Source organism: Centropristis striata, chromosome 22 (assembly GCF_030273125.1).
Source record: "Centropristis striata isolate RG_2023a ecotype Rhode Island chromosome 22, C.striata_1.0, whole genome shotgun sequence".
Taxonomy (NCBI): domain Eukaryota; kingdom Metazoa; phylum Chordata; class Actinopteri; order Perciformes; family Serranidae; genus Centropristis; species Centropristis striata.
The window spans coordinates 7371925-7393983 of NC_081538.1; the positions used below are offsets into that span (position 1 = coordinate 7371925).

The 22059-nt window shown below is 37.6% G+C and overlaps 2 protein-coding genes and 1 long non-coding RNA gene across 3 annotated transcripts; 1 reads left to right on the forward strand and 2 right to left on the reverse strand.

The window, feature by feature from the left end:
- Positions 1-792: 792 nt before the first annotated feature.
- Positions 793-5778, reverse strand: LOC131960265 (ras-related protein Rab-19-like). Its single transcript, XM_059325436.1, has 4 exons — positions 5493-5778; positions 2183-2366; positions 1550-1653; positions 793-981 (listed from the first exon to the last, which is right to left on the reverse strand). Exons 1-4 carry the CDS (start codon positions 5685-5687, stop codon positions 793-795), a joined length of 672 nt encoding a protein of 223 aa, XP_059181419.1. The 5' UTR covers positions 5688-5778.
- Positions 5779-8387: 2609 nt separating this feature from the next.
- Positions 8388-15596, forward strand: LOC131960650 (tetraspanin-8-like). The gene is made up of 9 exons (XM_059325913.1): positions 8388-8582; positions 10213-10278; positions 10680-10793; positions 10879-10953; positions 11076-11174; positions 12439-12525; positions 13019-13078; positions 13265-13348; positions 14192-15596. Exons 1-9 carry the CDS (start codon positions 8502-8504, stop codon positions 14294-14296), a joined length of 771 nt encoding a protein of 256 aa, XP_059181896.1. The 5' UTR covers positions 8388-8501; the 3' UTR covers positions 14297-15596.
- An 897-nt stretch (positions 15597-16493) lies between these two features.
- LOC131961009 (uncharacterized) lies at positions 16494-17610 on the reverse strand. Its single transcript, XR_009389814.1, has 3 exons — positions 17072-17610; positions 16760-16879; positions 16494-16630 (listed from the first exon to the last, which is right to left on the reverse strand). It is a non-coding gene; the product is annotated as an uncharacterized LOC131961009 (long non-coding RNA).
- Between the last annotated feature and the right edge of the window lie 4449 nt (positions 17611-22059).

Here is a 22059-nt window from a genome sequence, read left to right on the forward strand (position 1 = left end):
AGCTGTTCTAACATGAAATTGTAAGTTGCCCAATTTAATCCAATTCCTAAAGACTTCTCTCAAATTTCTCTTGTTGGTGGCCAAAGTTGTCTGATTAGCAACCTCTTTTTTGTTGTTTTTTCATACTGACGGATTAGCTTACACCAATACATTACATTCAGATACTTCAGATAAAAGTACGTTCATGCAGCTTTGCTTATTCACTGTAAACCACTTAATGGAAATGTCTCTGTCGCATTTTATTTAGTGTAAAATTTCAAAATTTCGCTTCGACTTTAATGGAAACCTGGCTAGTGTGTCTTGCTTGAGACTGTGGGGCCTTTTGTGCCTCTGTGCACAGGGGCCCATTGTTTCATGATCCACCCATGCTGGAATGCTTATATTTTGTGGTTCCTCACCAACATATTCATGTTTTAGGTTTTATATTCAGATTTTGGTTACTTTTGGTAGTGCAAATTAAAATTTAAAAAAAGGCGTAGTAACAGTCAAACACTCCAGGTAGAGCTCATATAAATGAGATTTGTTTCCTGTAACTTTACCCAATGCAAATTACACCCGCCACCACTGTCTCTTGCCTCCAAGTTCCTCAACATTCTCGGTCCTTGTAGCACCAGCTGAACAATTCTTTACAGTACACTGGACTGATTCTTCAAGCAAAAATTGCCTTCCTCACTTTGTCAATGCAAAGACTCCCGAGGCCTTGCCAGTGTCACTTCACGTTCTTCCACCCCTCCTCTCCAACACTCATGATGAAAAGTGTCCTTCCTCTTCTCTGTCGTGTCCACACTTAAATCAGCAGCATGTCTTCTTCTCTGGCGGAGTGTAGGCACCCACTGTGCCATTAACCGGCCGAGAGTTGGACCGGAGGAGAAGTCTTGGTGTGTTGGTGCTCTCTAAGTCCCCCGGCTGGACATTGAGGCCGTTACGAGACAGCAGCTCTTTGGCCATCATGATGAAGGCTTCTTCCACATTCTGACTCTCCTGGACACAGAGAAGAAGACAGAGATGTTAAGATCAGTGGCCGTTCTAGACCAATTTTACTGTGGGGGCCAAAAAGGGGCCAGTGTTTAATCAGAGGGGCACATTAAAAATCGTCAAAAATGATATTTAAGCATTCAAAATTTTAGCTAAAATTCTCATATTTGGAAGAACTACATTGATTGAAGCAATGAGACTCACCAACATTAACAGTTGTTTTTGTACAACAATGACATTTCTCACTTTTGTGCACAATTACTTTTTTTTATTTTGAAAGTGCAGTACAGTGAAAATTATATATTTAGCTTTTATTGCACAATTAAACTATTATTCAATGTACACATTATGGTTTCCTTCAATGAGAAATTGTTTGAACAAAAAATAGGTAAGAATTGTTCCGTCGTTCATTGTTATAAATTGATCATTTTATTATTAATTTGACACAGGGGCCACAGCAGGGGCCAAGGGCTTCTTCACAAGGGCAGTGGCCCCTGGAGGCCCCTGTGTAGAACCGCCACTAACAACGTTAGCCAACTCCATTGTGCTTGACATGCATGAAAACACTCATTACCTTTGCAGATGTTTCCAAAGCAGCTAGAACTTCTTTTTCCTTTGCCAGATTGCAGGCTTCCTCAAATGTAACCTGGCGTTCCTGCTCCAGGTCACATTTGTTACCTACATGGAGACAAGATGCAAACTCAAGTTTACCTAAAACACCCAACAAGAGTCTGTATCATCAAAGTCCTTTTAAAATTATTAGCAATGGACCTAAAATGACATCTTAGGCTAACCTTTCAGCTCCCTTAAAAGGTATATGATGCAACTTTCCCACATTAAAATGGCTAAAAAAGAAAAAATACATTTTAAGTTTTATACTGAACATTATGCAAAATAATTCCAACAATTTAATTTTAATCAAGGAAACTGTCCATTACCATTCATTAGGAGTAATTTCACCTTTCAGCGTTGTCGTTATCTGCCAGAAGCTGACATGGATAGACTTTATGCAATTTAAAGCAACATTTATATCATACATTTATTAGATCTTAGTCATTTTTAACAATATATTGTAACCAAATTAAGGATTTTAGCCATCGGACCTCTGCTCATCATAAAAACACACAACCTTTTAGGAACCAGGGTTGTACCTCTTGAAATACACACAGTGTAGGCCTATTGATGCATCCATAATGTCCACACTGACCTATGAGAACCAGCACTACATTGGTTGCTCCATAGAGCTCCACCTCTTTGATCCAGTGAGTCACCGAGTCAAAGGTTGGACGTCGTGTGATGTCATAAGCGATGATGGCGCCGTGAGCGCTGCGGTAGTAGCTCTGGGTGATCGTACGAAACCTCTCCTGACCTGCCGTGTCCCACACCTGCATCTGGTACACACACACACACACACACACACACACACACACACACACACACAGACAGACAGACAGACAGACAGACAGACAGACAGACAGACAAACAGAAACAAGGAATCAGCTTCAGCTTCAGCACATGACTGTATGTTTGGCTGATATGCAAAATGACAATGACAGTGGAGTATGACTGTACACTAATACTCACACACACACACACACACACACACACACACAGGGGTAAAAGTGTGTCAGATTCCTTGTGTCCCTCTGCAGATTACTCCCCGGGCATCTGACAGACCACGTTAACGTGGCAACAGCCGTCATAGCGACCAATCTAAACTCATCAGCTCAACCATTGTTTTTAACGCCAGTGTTGATGGTTTGAACCAGCTACCGTTTGTACATCTGGACAAGCTTAAAAACCAGATCATAACACATTTTTAAATATATATTTTATTAAAGAGCTTGCATTACTGGCCTACTGAATAAAATGCCTTTTAAAAAACACATATTTAATGAAATAAAGACTAATTTCATAGCTAATAGATTGATAAAATGCAAATTTAGTGGGTGTGGTCACACCAAATATTGGTTCTCCTGTTCTCTCACTTTGTATTCTGTCAATTAATTAACAATAAATTATTAACATTTGTATTTTTGAAAGCATTCTTATTTTCCAGCATTTTTCACACCTGCCTAAGACTTTTGCTCAGTACTGTATATTCCAAATATATATTTGGATTATTATTAATATTATTATTGATGTATTTATGTAAGCAGATTTTAATTTTATAGGGGTAGGGCTCATTTTTACTTCTTAATATCCTGTAATGAGGTTTAATTAAATAAAAAAAGTTTAGTCATTTTGAATTGATCATGATTTTATGTTAAATTTCGACCTGAAAAGTAACTAAAGCTGGCAGCTAAATGTAGTGAAGTAAAGTACAATATTTACCTCTAAAATGTAACAGAGTATAAGTATAAAGTTACATATGTAGAAAGTACAAGTACCTCAACATTGTTCTTAAGTACAGTACTTGAGCAAATGTACTTAATTACATTCCACCACTGTTCACTATGCATACAGAATTTGACATAAGTTAGTTGGGGAGAAGTAAACACACAAACAGGAGCGGCCATTGTTTGGACTCATTTGAACCCTGAACTCTTTATGATTCCAGAGTCATAAAAGACACAAATAAAAATGCAGCTATAAAATACTGACATCCGGCCTGAAGTGTAGCAGACTGGATACTTCAGGATTTTTTTAAAATTCCTCCTGAATAAAAGTTCAGAGGAGGGCATCTTTGTTGAGATAAGACATAAAGCCATGACTTTCTTTCTTTTCTTCTTTTTTTTATCACAGAGTCATCTAACTGGATTGGCAGCAGAACAATACAGTCAGTGTAGGTGTGTTTATGAGTGTGTGTTGAGTGACACACTGTTCCTTCCCTATGGCTATAAACCTTGTGACAAAACATATAGTATCTATATATATAGAAATATAGTAAATTTGAAACATCAATGACTTTATTTGATCATTCTGGGCATCCTTACCTGCAGAAGCAGAAACTGCAGTGTCTGTATATTTTATACCCACTGATCGAAACAGACAATGAGTTTGCACATGAATGATGAACTAACACGCATGCGGAACCAAATTACTGTCCATCTAAATGTTTTTGTTCCTTTCTCCAGCTTAATGACAGCACAGAGAAGTTGTTTCAGGTTTATTTTTGTCTGCAGCGTGAGCAGGGGAACCTGAAGGACAGGTCTTTCATGTGAGCAGCTGATCCGACTGGTTTTGGAGTCTAACTGACACTGTAGCCAAAGGGCACCTCTCACTGTGGTGTCATTTATCCCCAAACCTAGAAAAAGTCCAATTCATGAACTGGAGTTGCATTTTAGGAGTCATACTTTTCATTGAATACTAAAAAGCTCTGCACCAATGCTGTGCAGCCTGTCATTGTCAGTGCAAGCGGACTCTACAACACCCACGATAAGGATTGTGGCATTTAGGAGGTATTATTATTAGGTATTGTTGCAGCAGAATCTGTTTCTGTTCTCTTCTGTTCTTATACCTGTTTCAGAGTATAATAGGGTCAAAGTATGAAAGTATGATGAAAAATGGTATGGCCTATGGTTATTTATTACTGTATTACATTACTTTCATACTTCCCATAAAACTACAACAATAATCCCTAATGATATATATGAACAGCAGGATCTAAATCATTGGTTTTTGATTTATTCAGTTTTATTCATATCAGTTTTTTTTCTTTTCTTTTGCAGGGAATATGATGCTGTTGGGTTCCTTCGATAGGACATCACAAACTTTTTTAAATTTAGCTAAATCATGTATTTTTATCATGCAAATAACTAAAAATCGATCAAAATAGTGTTCGTTTATTCATTTTTAAAAAGGCTTTTATTTTGTAAATGAATTCATAGCTATTTCATGTAAGTGTTTCTATAACTACTACTGCCTTTATCATTCAAGCTCTTTTAATGCCTAATTATAAAGGCATTTTAAGAAACTAATTTAAAGGGACACTTCACCCCAAAATCTAGAAATACATATTAGGAACATATAGGAACTATACTAGAAAAAAAAAAGTTCCTACTATGGGTGAAACTTCTCATTACAAGGTCGGTGGATTATGAAAAACTGGGCCATCATTTCTGGAAAGAGACATTGCTGTTGATATTTTCATTCCATTATATTTGAGAGAATATTCTCACACCAGAGCAATCTAGATGGATGCATAAATAGCACTAGAGGTAAGAGTAAATATGTATTTTGGATTTAAGGTTCAACTGTCCCTTTAAGACTTTAGGAAAACAGGAAGATAAGTCTGATAATTTGCACTACTCACATACTAAGGTCGTTCTCGTTTCTAATGCCAAACCTTAACTTTATTATATAGTCACATGCTGCTAGGCCCAATTCTGACAGTGGTTAATGGCTTCATTGACTACAACGTTTACTTTATTTTGAAATAATACTGAATCTATGGCTGGTTGCACAGAAACCAGCTCAACACAAGCATGCCCCAAAGGACTCCACGTGCATAGATGTCCCTCAACACACTCAAAGACACACACACACACACACACACACACACACATGGTGCCAACCTTTACTCTCTTCCCCTCGATGTCCACCGTCCGCACAGTGAAATCCACTCCGATGGTGTTCTGCTGTCTCTCTGAGAAAATCCCTGACTTGAAATTCTGAACCACGCAGGTCTTCCCTACGTTAGAGTCTCCAATCAGGATGATCTTAAACAGGAAATCAAAAGAGTCGTCATGCTCTGGTCCCGGGGTCTGCATGGCTGCAGGTGCCGTTGAGACTTTTACTGTCAATGTGAATGCGTGAGAATGGAGGAAATGCTTCTCCGTATACTGTAGATCACTTGGAATGTTTGGACTTTGAGGCCAAGAGATGCTGGGTGATCTTTACACTTGAATAAAAGCTGAGTCATAGGAGAGAAAAGGGATCCCAAGATGTATTTATGTCGTAAAAATCTTACTCCACTGTTCCTCCTTCCAGTGAAAGTTACAGTTGGTCACCAAGGGAGAGTTCCAGCAGCAGAGTAGTTACATTGGTCAACATGCAGCCTGCAAAACCAGTTTACGGTTGAGAAAGATTGTTTGTCAAGATGCAAAATGGTGCTGCTCAAGGATTAGAAAGTGTCTGACAACCCATTAACCTCACTGATATTTTCAAAATAAAAGTTTAAATACATTTAAAAGTCCACACATTGGGAAGTAGAAGCCATAGAAGCAGCGATGTGCTTGTTTTCTAAATAATTCTGTATTCTCTCTGTCTCCAGGCACTTCAGTCTGTCTCTCCACTCTCTCAGTAGGACAAAACTGCCTCAGTCCTTGCTGCTCCTTTTAGCTCCTTCTCAGGTGTTGACCCACTTTGTGGCCCACAGCAACAACAAAAAAAGCATGATCCCATTATATTTGTCCTCCTGCACAGGTTAACCGTCTGTCAAAGCAAAAAAAAAGAAACTTCCTTTTAAGTACACTAGAATTTAAAAAGATCCTTGTCTGTAATCCACATTCCTTTCCAATCCACCTGCTCTTCTTTCACACGTGTCAGGAATTTTTTTTCTTCCACCTGCTCCTCTGCCTCCTTTTATCTCTATCTGCTTCTGTCATCAGTTTTTCCTGTTCTTACTGACTTATACGCTCTCTCTGCGTCTCTCACTCTCTGCATAGCACCTGTGGAAACAATAGAAACCCGCCCTACCTGCTCTGGGGAAGTAGCCCAACCCCATTTAGCCTGAGGCATCCTGGGAAATGCAGTCGTTGAGCCACTAAAATCAGTCATACTAAAAGTGGATGAAAGCAATGAGCCTCCCAATTTATTAAGAGCTGAATAAAATGAGAAAGATTGCACAAACAGTACAATCATATTCAGGGCTGTATGAGGTCACTGAGGTCATGTTCTCTGTATTATTATTAAAAAATGTGTGAGTTTTGTAAACATGAACAAAAGTAAAAGTTCTCATTATGGAGAATATTGGTATATATGTTCCAAATATATTATTGGATGATTATTATTGGTGCTTTTATGTAAGCAGCATTTTACTATTGTCCAGATAGAGCTCATTTTAATTACTTATTATACTGTTATTTGGATTGATATATGAATATGCTTATTGTTTTATATTGATCATATTTGTTCATGTTAAATCTCAAGCTGAAAAGTAACTAAAGCTGGCAGCTAAATGTAGTGGAGTAAAAAAAGTACAATATTTGCCTGAAAAATGAGTATAAAGGTACATAATTTAGAAAAAAGTACAATATTTGCCTTACTAAAGAGTATAAAGGTACATAATTTAGAAAGTACATTACTCGAGTAAATGTATTTAGTTACATTTCACCACTTATTTTTAGACTCAACATGTTTGAATTTTACTATTTTTTACAACCAGTGTAAGATCGTGTAATACCAGTGTATACATACTCTGTTACAAGTAAAAGTCCTACATTCAAAATTGTATTTAAGTCAAAGTGCAAAAGTATCAGCATCAAAATATACTTAAAGTACAAAAAGTTAAGGAATTATTTATTATTTAATGGATCATATTGAGGGATTATTTTAATTGCACGTGACTTAAATGTTGCAGCTGGTTAAAGCGCAGCTAATTTTAATAATTTCATATACTGCTGAGTGGCTTAAGAATAAATTCTTATTTTATCTTAACCGATAATATTTCACAGTCGCCTATAACTTTGGCATAATTTTGTTTTCACACACAATCCTCTGTTGTTTGTGTTTTCATTTTCATTGTGATGAGTTTGGAAGAGATTGAATAATACAGTTTTGAGAAGATATACACTTTATCTGTCAATAATAAATCACATTGTCACAATCATTTCATGGAAAGAGGTAAAAAAAATATATATATATTTTATTCCAACTTTATCAGCAACCATGTACATAAGTTGACGATTATTCTTTGCATTATTTTTTCTCAATCTGCAAAATAATAGAAACAATCAAACAAATGTCAAGCAGTAGAAAGTACACTATTTGCCATATAATTGTAGTGCTGTACACAGTATAAAATAGCAGAAAATTAAAGTCCTACTTCAATATTGTACTTAAGTACAGTCCTGAAATAAAAGCACTTAGTTGAAAAAGACCTGAGTACTTCTTGCTATGAAAGTATAAGCATCAACACACAAAGTGACCCATTTCTGAATCATCTTTATATATATATTTATTGGATTATAATTATTGGTGCATTAACGTGAATCGCTTTAATGTTACAGCTGGAAAAACATGTTTGTTTGTTTTGCTTCTACTGGGTAGCTTAATCTATTACAGTAATACCTCATAATTCACCTGCTATATATTGTATTAATAATCTAATAGCAGCTACATTTCTCATGAATGAATTCCTTTAATTGTGGCTAAACACCATTCACTCATGTGCGCTAATCCTATTCATTCCAATATTTCCGGACTGCACCTGAATGCAGCACAGACCCCTCACCCAGTGCATCACAGTGACGTCCTGTGCGGATAGACAGATAGATGCCCTTACAGTCAGAATCATAGCTCCACAGCCTTAATATTTTCTGTATGTAAAAAGGCGTTTTAAAGTCGGGGAGAGAAGCAGCAGCATGCAGCGGAGTGCAGTGGTCGTGGTGGCGGATAAAACGAGCCTGAAAAGGCCGTTTATTTTCGCAAACGCTGTACATATGGTAGGTAACATTATATATTACCGCTTTTCAATGCAATTTAAGCCAAGAGGCCTATTTGAAGGCTATTTCTCGGAGTAAATGTTGGATTTGCTTACTGTTATTTGCTTTAAAATCAGCTTATAGTTAAACAAAATAAGACTGCTACTGATTTATGTGTGCCCCACATACTGTACATGCTGCAGCTAATACCCTCCTGCAGTACATTTATGCAGACATGTTTAAGGTTATGGGTTATACACAAAGAAAATTATGAGGAGCAAAATTAAAGGCAACGATATATAAAACAAGCCATAGTAGTGGTTTTAATTTGCATTTATCAAAGCAAACAGACCACTCCTCATTTAGAATATCTGTAATGTCCTTATTATGCTACTTTTTTTTCCCCAGCTGCAGCTCAGAGTTTTCAGTCATGTGCAGTACAGAATGTGTTTGTTTTTCTCAGTAGCAGCTCAGAGTTTTCAGTCATGTGCAGTACAGGTCTGGATATCACTGTCCTGTAAAGGTATAGGTTTAGGGTGAAGTCAGGTAATGTGGGACAGCACATAAAATGGGACAAATAAGGATTTACATGTTCATGGCTCTTTAAATATGTACAGCCAATCACCAAACACGTTATTGCATGTTGCTACGAATGTCCTTTACAGGCATTTTGATTGGTCTGAGATAAAGATTATGTGACATGTTGAATTTCTGAAAAAAATGGTTGTAGTTTGTTGCTTTTTATTAATGTTTGACTTATGAACAAAATATTTTCACAATACATTTAGTTTTTAATGAGAATACTTGAACACATGTTTCTAGCACACCTGGTGATACAATCATGAGTTATTGTGCAATTGTTTGACACCCTGTAACATTACAGACATTTTTAGTAATTTTTTCACGGAAGATATTAAAGATGATGCAGTGAGTCCATGTCAGCCACAATAGCCCAGAAATAGCTATTGTTGTTACATCTGTGCATGTCACACATTAGGTTAGGTTTCATTTATGATTAAATGAATTAATAACTGAGCTATTCAATTAATTTCACCATTTAAAGTTCTTGGTTTCATTTTGACAATGAAATCAACACTTTTCCCATTGAGATAAGTGCAAACCTAACACCAAACTTAACTTAAGAGAAATAAAATAAAAGATGCCTCTTCAAAAATATATTGGATTTCTGAAGAAAAATCACTTTTTGTGAACAAACCATATATGATGAGTGAAAAATATATTTTAATTTGTAAACATTGTCCTAAATTATAAATTCAATTCATGTATAAAATCGATTTACTGCAGCTGCAGAGCTCCAATACAAATATATCACTGATCAATAACAGCTGCTAAAAGGTTGTATTCAGGATTTAACGTGACACCAAAAGTGTCCCAAATAAGCTGACTTCTCCTGAGGCTAATCCTGTGGTACTGCCTTCAATTAGCACTTAAATCAACTATAAAAACATATTTAAACACATTTTAAACACAATTCAGGTGCTACCTTTCCACTAGCTGATAGAATAACATTTACAGACACTGCCATTGTAAAAAAAAAAAGGTTCCTTTCAGTTTCTGTATCTCCTTCTTTACTTTTCATGTCTCATTCAGTTGCAACACTGAACACATTGTTATGTTCCTCTCTCCAAAGGCGCTGTGCTTCTTCATGTTGACCATGACAGTAGCTTGGCATAGAGATCTCATACAAACCGGCAAAGTAAGTCTGACTTCTGATGTTCTTCTGAGCGGATGAAAATAATTTCCTTAGCTGATAATATTATTTATCAGAGGCAGAAATAACTCCTGACTTGTCAGGCTTTTAAAGGTGCTGCTTGGACATCCAAGGACATTTGGTGGGATTATTATTAATGCATGGGTTTACTTCGTCTTCCATCAATACTGCCCCGAACACACCACGGCAGCACTTTTTATATTGTCTTCACTGTGGAAGACCTGCCCTAATGTTGGCAAGCGTCTGCCAGGGAGTGAATTATCTTCAGGTGCTGGAGCTGACCCTGACCTTTGACCTCTCCTGCAGCTATGTTATACATAAAATAATACTTGTTTGTGAGGGCCAGTCACTGTATCCCTTTAATAGAGTGTTATTTCTCTCCCCAGCTGGTGTCCACTGTCTCTGTCGTGATCATGTACGTGGTGGAGATCGGCTGCCTGCTGCTCTCAGTGCTCGGTGTGATCGGAGCGTGTAAAGGAAAGAGATGGTGTTTGATTCTGGTAAAGATTTTCTTTTTTTACTTTCATTTTCTGCAAATTATGTTTCTTTTTCTCCTTACTATTGTTGCTTTATTTGTGTGTGCAGTATGCAACTGGGATGGCAGCAGCGAGTCAAACAATAATTGTCAGAACAGCACTAAGTTACCAAGACGTTTATGAGGTAAAGGGCTTAAAATTAGTTTGTTTTTTTTACAACATTTATTGGAATCCTATGGTATTAAAAAGCCACTATATGTCTTGATATGCAAAGAGAAGTGTTCAGTTTGATTTCTCGTGCTTCAGAAACGTGTGGTCCGTGAGGAGGCCAAGCTGCTGTCCATGATGCCACTAACTGGGACCAGCAAAGCCAACAGGACCCTGCTGTATAGTATTCAACAACAGGTAAGGGGCTATTTTTATTTTATTTTTTTCACCTGATGTTCATTTTGTAATATTCAACCCAGATAATACATTCATACCCCTTTAAAGTGTAGAGAAGATGGAAAAATAAATAGACAAAACTACTTTCAAGGCTATTTTCATTCACCACACAATTGGTGTGTGTCTATATATTTCAAGTGATATGTCCGCACTGCTTCTCTACATCTTTTATTATTTCCACTAATAGTATTCTTTGTCTTTCTTCAGTTGAAATAATGTTAATATAATGCTTTGAAGCATGTAAAGGGAAGTGTGTTAGTTAGCTGTGGCCAACTATGTGAATCCCAATGTGTTTTTTTCGTCAACTTCTGAATTTATTCCCAAGTTGGCACCATAAAAAGTATGCACAGTATGTGATAATTCTTAGGCAAGTTCAGGACTGTAGCTTTTCCATGATTTCTTAGATGATTTATAGACATGTATTTCTGATTGACATCTGAGAAAATGACATCATCAGAAAGTGTGAGTCACACTGAATGTAAAAATATGCTTTTCACGTGTGTGTGTCCAGCTTTGACTCAGTATATGACTCAGAGAATGCTCTCCTGAGAGAAATGTGGCTTGCTGCTTGAAAATCTCTGGTCAAAGACAACAAACACCCTGAATGGTATCAAAACCACACAAGACTGTCCCTGCTGGCTCGCCTCACTTGAAAGCTTCCCCTTTCTTATTTACTCCCTTGCTTAGCTAGTTCGCTAATAGCCTACAAGGAGCTAAAAGCTTTGTAGTTTATCAGCTAAGCTACTAACATCTGCTGTTAGCCAACTTGGCTGAGCTCACTGCTAGCTTAGGGGTATTTCGGGGGCATTTTCTTGGCTATGGGAGGCAGAAATTCACCAGCTTCAAAAAAAAAAAAAAAAATGTGTTCCCAGAGAACACAAGCACAGATTATTTTTCTATAAACCCCAACCCTTTCACACAGACATACAGATCACACACACGGCAATCAAACCACAACAAAGCTACACCTGCAGCATATATAGTCTTTGGGGCGTGGCCTGAACAAGTGGGTGTGTCTTATCTTAAAGAGGTACACACCTATCCTGCTGCAGAGGAATCATTCTCCCTGCAAATCCAGCCAGGATATTAAAAGGTCATGATGCGAGGGATGATCGGGATGACGGGATTATGTGCTTGCTGTGTGTAATTTTGTGTAATGCATTTTGTTCTGGTTTATCTGCTTTGGATTTACTTCTTACTCGGCCTTTGTGTTTGTCACCTCCAGTTTGAGTGCTGTGGTCTCATTGAGGGCTATAAAGACTGGGGCTCTAACATCCCTGCCTCCTGTAACTGTCATTATCCAGGGAAATGTGTGAGTATCTCTCTTTATACAAGCAGAATATAAGCAGTGACAATGATTCATGATGATATCTGGAAACTTAAGGGAAATGTATTATTTTCAATTACCTGGCTCTTTTGTAGTTTTTTGCAGAACACAGAAATATAAGTGAAAATAATCCAATACACCTACAAAAAATATGGCCTTCCCCTTGTAAACAGACTGGATGTAATCTGCTGAGTCATATCAGTCGGTCATGCTTATCATAATGCAGGTAGTGTATCCAAACTAAGAAACAACAAGCAAACAGGTTTTTCAAAATTCACCCGTTTAACTTTGTTTGGGAAGTAAAATGTTGCTTTCACTGATTTAAGTGATGGCCATAACTATGTAAGGATGTATAAGGCGACACTTTTTATTTACATTTTAATTTGTCCATATATTATTGTTGCACCCAGCTTTAATCAGTATTGCGGGAGCCTCGTTTTTGTCAGATTATGTTACTGTATTTTGTACTCTTCACCAGATTCGACTACGGGGCAGCGCCACACTCGGGGCTCCAAAGAACCAGTATGTTTATCAGCAGGTAAAAGATCTTAAGATTCTTTTGAAAAGTTGTTCAGTTAACTTAATTATCTCTCTAAGTTAATTTGTAATTGCAACAGGGATTCCCAACACTTTTGGCTGTTGACCTCTGACCTGAAGCAGTGTCTGTTGTTTCTACTACTTTTACTACTGTCTTTAAAATAAACCTGCACTTTTTCCCCCACAGCCTTGCCTACCAATTTATGTTTCTGAACTAAAGCTCGCATTCTCATTGGCGATGGCTGTACAATTTGGAAGTGGAGTGTTTTGGGTATGTATTATTTATTTTCCTTTCCACGTGATATGTTTGGTAGGACACTACACAGCTGTTAATTCACCAAGTATGTTAAATTATTGCCTTGGTTTAATCTGTGAATTATACAAATCCGAATAAACACTTCTTGTGATGATTTAACATTTTACCTAACGACAACGTCTGGGTTGGCAAAGTGAAGCCAATACGTAATTGCCTTAAACCTTCATTCTTTCTAATGGCCAGCAGGGGGCGACTCCACTGGCTGCAAAATAAGCCATATCATGTTGAAATTTATACGAAAATGACCCTATTTCTCACTTAATTTATTACCTCAGTAAAAATGTTCATAATAAGTTTGTGGTCTCAATCCCTAGTTTCAAGTTTTTTCAATACAGCATTATGTTCATTTTGTCAATTATGCTACCATTAAGAGTAAAATAGATGATAAACCAGGGTATGCTTTAGCATTGGTCATTTCATAGTTTGTTTGAAGTTCATGAAAGGTAAATGTCAACAATTTGGTCAGCCAAAAATGTCATGATTAGCAGTCACCAAGCTAGCTAGCTAGCAAGCGCTGGTGCTAGCTGATAACTTAGCACCACTCTCTTCTCCAAATGTGGTCACTTCTGGCTCCATAAAAAGATGGCAACAGCCAAAATGTCCAAGTGGAGGCTTCAAAACAACCAACAACAACAACAAAAAACCTTCACAATGGCTACGTGCACTTGTTTTAAGCAGTCTGTACATATTACACAAAGGATGTGGTGGTTAGATTTGATCCAAGGTCGGCATAAGGTCATGTGGTCGCTATTTCTGAACATCATGTCATGCTTTTATCTCCTGTGCTTGCCTTCCCAGGGGGTTCTCCTCGTTATGAGCATCAAGCTGATGGGCCAGATAAGAAGGAAGCAGGAGTTCATGGCTCTTCTCCAATCAAACAGATATGTTCCTGGTGCCTTCTAGTCACCTCGTATGTTTTGATACACACCTCAAATTATTATCAAGCATACCTTATTTGTATTTGCACATTATGCTGTATACCATAACCTGGCTATTTTGTGCAATGGCAACATTATAATGTTCCGTTTATGCATGTAACTGATATTGAAAAGTAATCTACATGCATAGATCCATTTCCTTTGCCTTACTGCTGTAAAAAAACATTGCAGTTTAATGAAATTAATATTTAATAATCAGCACATTTTCAAATGCTTTTGTCATCTCACTGAAATTATATTTGAAATTAATATCTTACTCAGCATTAACCAGCCATCTGTTTAGTTTGAGTAGCTGGAGCCGATCCCGGCGTTGTGTTATTTTCTTAACGTGTTGTCTTATCTGGATGATATTCCGATATTATTTATATCCTTCATACTTCGACACATTACTGAGTCTTTAAAAAGACAAGATAATAATCTAAATGCATTTACTGTACTTAAAATGTTATCAAATAATCAATGAATGGGTTTAATTTAACACTTGTCAACTGGACCAACACACATATTTAAATATTCGTACTTGTCTTAAGCTCAGTCATTGAATCTCCAGCATTAGAGCAACCAATAATCTTTGAGCAAATAATAATATTAATAACCCTTATGTAGCACCTTTCTTAAACAGTGTTTACAAAGTGCTTTGATTGAAATATAATCATTTATTTATTATCGAGCAATGTATTTTCTTGGGTAAATAATCAGGTTGGGCAATGGAATGAGCTCTCATTGGGACAACAGAATGTCTTGATGCCTTGTTATGCACAATGTATATTTGAAACTTCATCACTCCATTCAGTTGTTCTTAAAGCACATTAAGTGGGTGAAGGACACCCACGACAAGGAGAGAGGATTCTGTTCGGTTGCACATTCAGTAGACAAATTTTGATTTCAAGGTTTGGAGGAATTTTGGCGAGGCCACTGCAGACAGGCTGTGAGAGGCTCGTGTAGGAAAACGTGTCACCAATATTCTTGCAGAGACTTGGATGTCCCGACTGATGCCACTCTCACCGAAGAAGCCTTTACGCCACATCACTCCTAATATGACTCGCTGCATGAGCTGCCTGCGGTTGAAATGTCTCCTTGACACGAATTTCATCTGAAACAGCAGATCCAACGTCTACCTGTGCACTTTAACCATTAATGCCTAATATACAATATGTTCTTGCAAAGTATGGTATTTTTATTTCTGTCATACACTGTTTTTTTAATTTATGGAATGAACTTCTGTAATATTTTGTAAATAGAGGGAATAAAATATGTGATTCTTGTTCCTTTGATGTTTTTATTTTGAAATTGTTTGGCAACATTTACTCAAGTAGTGTACACAATGGATCAGGGTTTTGGTGGAATTATTGATAGAAGTGAAATTTAATCATAATTATGTTTTCTTTAGTGTATGAATACTTAAAACTAAGAATTATTGTGTTTTCGTCCACTTAGAATGAGCCCTTAATATCTTCATTGGGAGTGGGCCCTCTTCTGAGAAGCCTGCACAGGCAAAAAATCCCAGTCCTGGCTCCAAGCCCTGCCTGAATTGACTCAGCAACATCAGCCTGACGGGTCCCAATGGGCTTGCAGACTTCTACCTCTTCAACAGAGTTTCTACTTTAGCATTTTATGTTATTGCTTTGAAACAAAAGGGCACGGCTCTTCTGTGTGGAGTTCTGGTACTCCGGCTTCCTCCCACAGTCCAAAAACATGCAGTTTAGGCTTAATTAGTACTCTAAATTGCCCGTAGGTGTGAATGAGAGAGTGATTGTCTGTCTATATGTGTGAGCCCTACGATAGTCTGGCGACCTGTCCAGGGTGTACCCCGCCTCTCGCCCAATGTCAGCTGGGATCGGCTCCAGCCCCCAGCGACCCGAGTGTGGATAAGCGGTTAAGGATAATTAATGAATGAATGAATTGAACAAAAGGGCAAGCTGAGGGATATTCAGTTGGTTGTAATCTGCAAGATCTCCACTAGATGGCACAAAAGCCTGCATACTGGATCCTGAAGTACCATTCTGTGGTACTTGTAGCCATAGACATATACTATATATATATATATATATATATATATATATATATATATATATATATATATATGCATAGACATACTGGCTACTACTGATGACTTACATCATCTAACATGAAAAAAACTGGCTCATTGAATCCACAAGTCTCGGGGTCAGGGTGGAGAGGCGGGGGGGTTGAGGCTGAGAGTGGCTCAGTGGTCTGCTGTGGTCCTGGTTCTGCCTGAGATGATTGACAGCCACTCTCAGCTGCTCAAAGAGTACCACAAACATAGAGGAGTCCCGCCCTGTGGAAGACAGAAATATAACTCATGAATAATGTTGGACAAATTCACAATTCACTTATATAAGATTGACTCATCACCACTTAGTGTCACTACTGGTACTTTTACAGTCTCAGTGAGGGGATTACATACTTAGCTGACTGAAAGAAAGGCGACCACCGCTCTCCTTCTGGTCCTGTAGTCGTCCATCCTTCTCATCTGGTCCGGGGTAAACGCATCGTCTCTGACGCCAAGAAGTCCTGGATGTTGGGTCTCATTGAATAAAAAGAGAAGACAAACAAGATAGTTAGCCACCAGTTACTTCACGTCTGTTAGTTACAACACAACAGAGCAAGAGTGAGTAAAATCATCAGTCTTTGAATCACTGGGAAGTGAGATTATTTAATGAGAACATTAACTCCTCAGACTTTGAGGAGTTAATGTTCTCATTAAGTATTGACTTACATTTGTTTGGTGTGGCCACCTGAAAAACAAAACAACAACAAAGTGAGTAAGACGAATAATCCCTCAAGTATTAAATAAGTGAAATTAAAATGTGTTGATGCTGTCATTAATTGTCAACTTACCTCAGGTATACGTGCCTGAAAAATCAAAGAACAAGTGCAAGAAACTGAACCCCACATTGTCCAAATATATAACCTGTGATAAAAACCCTGTAAAAAGAAATAACTAGGTGTGAAACGCTACCTAATGCATCCACAACAATGTCAGATGTGGAGGGTTCACCTGGGCCTTTTAGCCCTCAAGATTCAGATATGTACAAGTGGGCCCTGGTGCAAGACGCTACCGAGGGCTGAGTGAGCCCCACAAGACGCTAAGGCTTCCTGAGGATTCTTCTGCCCCGCAAGACGCAAAGGCTTTCCAATCCTGCAGTATACATTACCAGCTGTCCTCATCGGAGTCGCTGTCATCCCACTCGTAATGGAAAGGACGCCAGAATGTCCCGGTGGTGGAGGTGCCCAGGCCTGTAGAGGTGGAGGGTGCAGAGTTCCTGTAGTCCTCTTCTGTGCTCCTGGGAGCAGGAGGTGTGGGTGCCGGGTCCTCGAGGTGGATCCTCTGCCTCTTCGTACCTACCTGCTCTCCATCGCTGTCTTCCCTGCGTCTCTTGGTGGAGGAGCCGAGGCCTGGGGTGGAGGGAGCAGAGGGCTGCGCAGGCAGTTCCGGAGGCTGGAAAGAACCCCCATACTCACCGTCCTCCTCTTCGTCTGACTCGAAACGACCCTGAGGAAAACCACCATACTCACCGTCCTCCTCTTCGTCAGACTCGAAACGACCCTGAGGAAAACCACCATACTCACCTTCCTCAGAGCTGAGGTCTGGGAGATACTTACCTGCATCACCGTCCAACACCTCGTTGAAGCCGTCTCCTGCAGGAAAAAAAGGAACTGAGAATGTGAGTTTACATCATAATGATTTCTCTTGACATGAAATAGTTTGCATTAAATTAGCAACAAACAAGGTTAAAGATAAAAAAAACGACAGCAACTGCAGCATAACTACGACTTGTCACAATATCAAATATTTTTATTTTGAGCAGATGAGAACATGAGAATCAATTTATGCTGCATTAATCTGAAACAAAGATGATCATCATTTATTCTTCTTAACCTAACTGATAATGTGTTCATCTTAAAAAATATATAATTTTGACTTGATATCACACATTTATTCAGATATGTGGTGAAAGACTTTTACTCATATTGTGGCTATTCAAAATATTGTGTTTGGAGATGAAACATGATTGTAAATATAAAAGCTGTTTTTGACGTTTTCTTCAGAGTTGATGAACAGATAACTATAAAAACCATAATAATAAACTACTATTACTACTATTCAGATCATTTATTTAAGTAAAAGTACTAATACAGCACTGTGAAATTACTCCACTACAACTCAAAGTTCTGCATTCAAAACTTATTTCAGGAAAAGTAAAAAAGTATCAGCATCAAAATGTACTTAAAGTATCAAAAGTAAAGTACTCTGTACCTCAAAATTGTACTTAGAACTTCAGTAAATGTACTTAGTTACATTCCACCACTGCTACGACTACTACTAATAATAATCATCATCATCATTAATAAGTTGCGGCTGAAAAATGCTTCATAAGTTTTGGAGGCGCTTTTACGGACGGCTCCCTCCACTTCTTATTTAAAAAAAAAAAAAATTAAGGAAGCAGTGGGACAACCGGGAAAATGATAAAATAGGGAGTGAGATACACGAACTATCCGACATGGAGCTCGGAAAGAAATGGGCTGAATCTTCACATTAATCTGTTGGTGTATTTTGAGGAATATTTAACAAGTGAATTTAATATAATAAAGTTTAAAGTAAAAGCTTCCACATTAATAAGTTAAAGCTTCAACATTAAAACAAATTAACTCAGGGTTTCATCCAGATTCCAGACAGAAGAACACACGTTTCAGTACAGCTGCACGTTCTGACGCGGCCGTTGACGTTCTGACGTCCTCCTCATAATAATTCCATGGTCTCCATGGGAAACATATATTCATATATCAACATATATAGGGAATTCATCTAAACTTGGTTTGGTCGCAATTTTGTTTCAATATTTTCAATATCAAATTTGGTAGATTTGGTGCCCTCATACCAAAAACAACAGTGTTTTCAAACCATGTCACTCATTAAATATGCATTCCACATCCCTACCGGGAAATTTGAGACATTATTTGCCAAAAAACATTAATATTCACGGAGAAATCGTCGAGTGAAAGTCTAGCACCCCTTAAATTTGTGATTTCCCAAAAGGCCTGATGCCTGGTGTGACCTGTCCATCATTAAATGAAAGTTTAAGTTTGTCTTACCTTCAGGCAGGTGCGGGCTCGCGGGGCGGCTGAGGACCATGGTCACGGTTCACTGATGCAGGAGTTTAGCTTTACAACAGGATCAGATTATCTCGAGCGGGTTTAAACTGCGATAGTTTGTTTGTCAAAGGTTGTTTTGCAAAAAGTCAACTTGCGTCAAAGTCTAGATGCAAAGGGGAGATGAGACTGAGCTGCGGCCCTTTTATACCTGACCTGGACCGACCAACGTTCTGTCTCCATGGCAATCATCGATGCTTGTGATTGGACAAGACAGGAAGAGACGGAATATGTGTTTTTCTCATCTTAGTCATATATTCTTATTTTATTTGTGCTTGTATTTGTTTTTCAGTGATTTGTTTGACCATTAGTTGTAATTTAATTATTATAAATTATTATTTAATAATTATTGTAACATTCGAAGCTACTGACATTGTAAACCTTATGCAACCTGAATATACTCATCAAAATAAATCAGTCAATATACAAATACAAAAAAACACGCACAGTGATGTGATTCATTGAGGTAAATTGGGGAGATGGTGACTAAATACATTTGTCCGTTTCTCCACATTATCTACTGAGATTGTTATTACATTTTTTAATGAATTAATTTTTAATGTATGTATTTCATAAAGCATGCTGTATATACACTAAAGTTTGGACACACCTTCTCATTCTATGTTTTTTCTTCACTATTATTATTTTCAAAACTGTAGATTAATAATGAAAACATCAAAACTATGAGAGAACACATATGGAATTATGTAATAAATACAGCTTTGCACACTTCTGTTATTCTCTCAATCATCTTCAAGAGGTGCTCACCTGGAATGGTTTTCAGGTGCACCTTGTCAAAAGTTAACTTGTGGAATTTCTTGCCTTCTTAATGTGTTTGAGACCAGCAAAGGGTAGCTACTTTGAAGAATCTAAAATGTAAAACATATTCTGGTTTGTTTAACACATTTTTTGTTTTCTATAATTCCATTATTTCCATCATAGTTTTGATGTCTTTAATATCAATCTACAATGTAGAAAATAAAAAAAAATAAAAAAAAAAACATTAAATGAGAAGGTGTGTCCATATATATACAGTATATACACACATATATATATATATACATATATACAACTTTAATAATTTTGTGGACTCCCTCCAATTCAGCTCCCATGCTTGAGGTGTCATTAGGTATAAGGGGTTTTACCATGAAAATGCTGTGATAAAATATAGTTGGTTGGGAGGGCTACACTAAATCTTACGACATCTGGTTTCACTTGCATCCCAACCAAGTACCTCAGTGCTCCTCTCCATTTTTATGACTATTGGTGCTCTATTTGGACCCTGTTTACACTTGCGCTGACCACTTGTGATCCGATCACCCAAGATGCATTTAAAAACCAAGTGTAATCCAGGTCATATACATGACATAGCTACACTTGGAAATTACATAACTTCAAATAACAACATTGACTTTTGGTTCCACACAAGAGAGACAAGAACACCGGCCTTCTGGGTTAGTATGAGTCATTTTTAAGCTGCTACAAACTACCTACAGGATGATTTTGGGGGAGGAGTCTCTGAGTAACTGATATACAAATGGTCATTTTAAGGGTGCACCCTTCAAAGAAATGCCTTAAAGGAATAGAAAGCAGATGAAATGACATATTTTTGTTGGCCAACCCAGAATTAAGCATCATTATGGGGTCTACTGAGAATTCGCCTATGGGATTGTTGCATTGGATTTTGGATCATTGCAGAAAATAAGCTCTGTGGCAAACAAACATTTCTGATGCTTATGTGTTTTGTTCAGAAGCATAATCTTTACAAATAAACACCCATTTAATGATGTTTGAAGCGTTAATGAAGCTGACAGAAGTAAAAAGCTGACGTAATGCTTTAACAAACTACTCAGCAGTCGTATGACTTTAACGTCAGTCTTTATGCTTCAGACAATCACTTAATGAGCAGTCCTAACAAGCCAGTGAACCCGTATGCTAATAAATTGTTTATTAACCTAATCTTAAGAGTTTGCAAGAGCACTGACAAACACAAATAGAGGCTGTGAGATGGACTAGTTAAAGTTCCTGTCCTTGTCTGGCGTAAAAAAAACTACAAGTATTCACAAGGTGTATTTGTGTAGATTTTAATTTATATATTTTATGGGTGTAACACATTTTATGTCGTACAACAAAACATTTCTTCAGGTTGTGTTAACCATGGACCTTATCTTACCTTATGTTAGAAAAATTGCATGAGGAAACCTTGAAAATTGATAATCTGTCACCGACAGAAAAAATCTGTCACCAACAGAAAAAACCTCACCATTTTTCTGCGCATTCTTTGATGGGGAAATGAAGAGCTGGAGACGTCCAAGTTTCTCAGTTTAACAAAAGTTTTATTACAATACGTCAAAAAATGTGCACTTTACAGAGATCTCCGGGTTCAAAATTAACTCATGTCCCTGAATACAAACAGACGTGTTTCAGTTCGTGAAGTCTGAACCACGACTCCCTCCCTGGAACCCATTAAAATACTAACATTTGTTTACAAAACATGCTGGTCGATTTCTTCCAGGAAGTCCCGCCTTCTTGATCCGCTCATTCGCCAGTCTT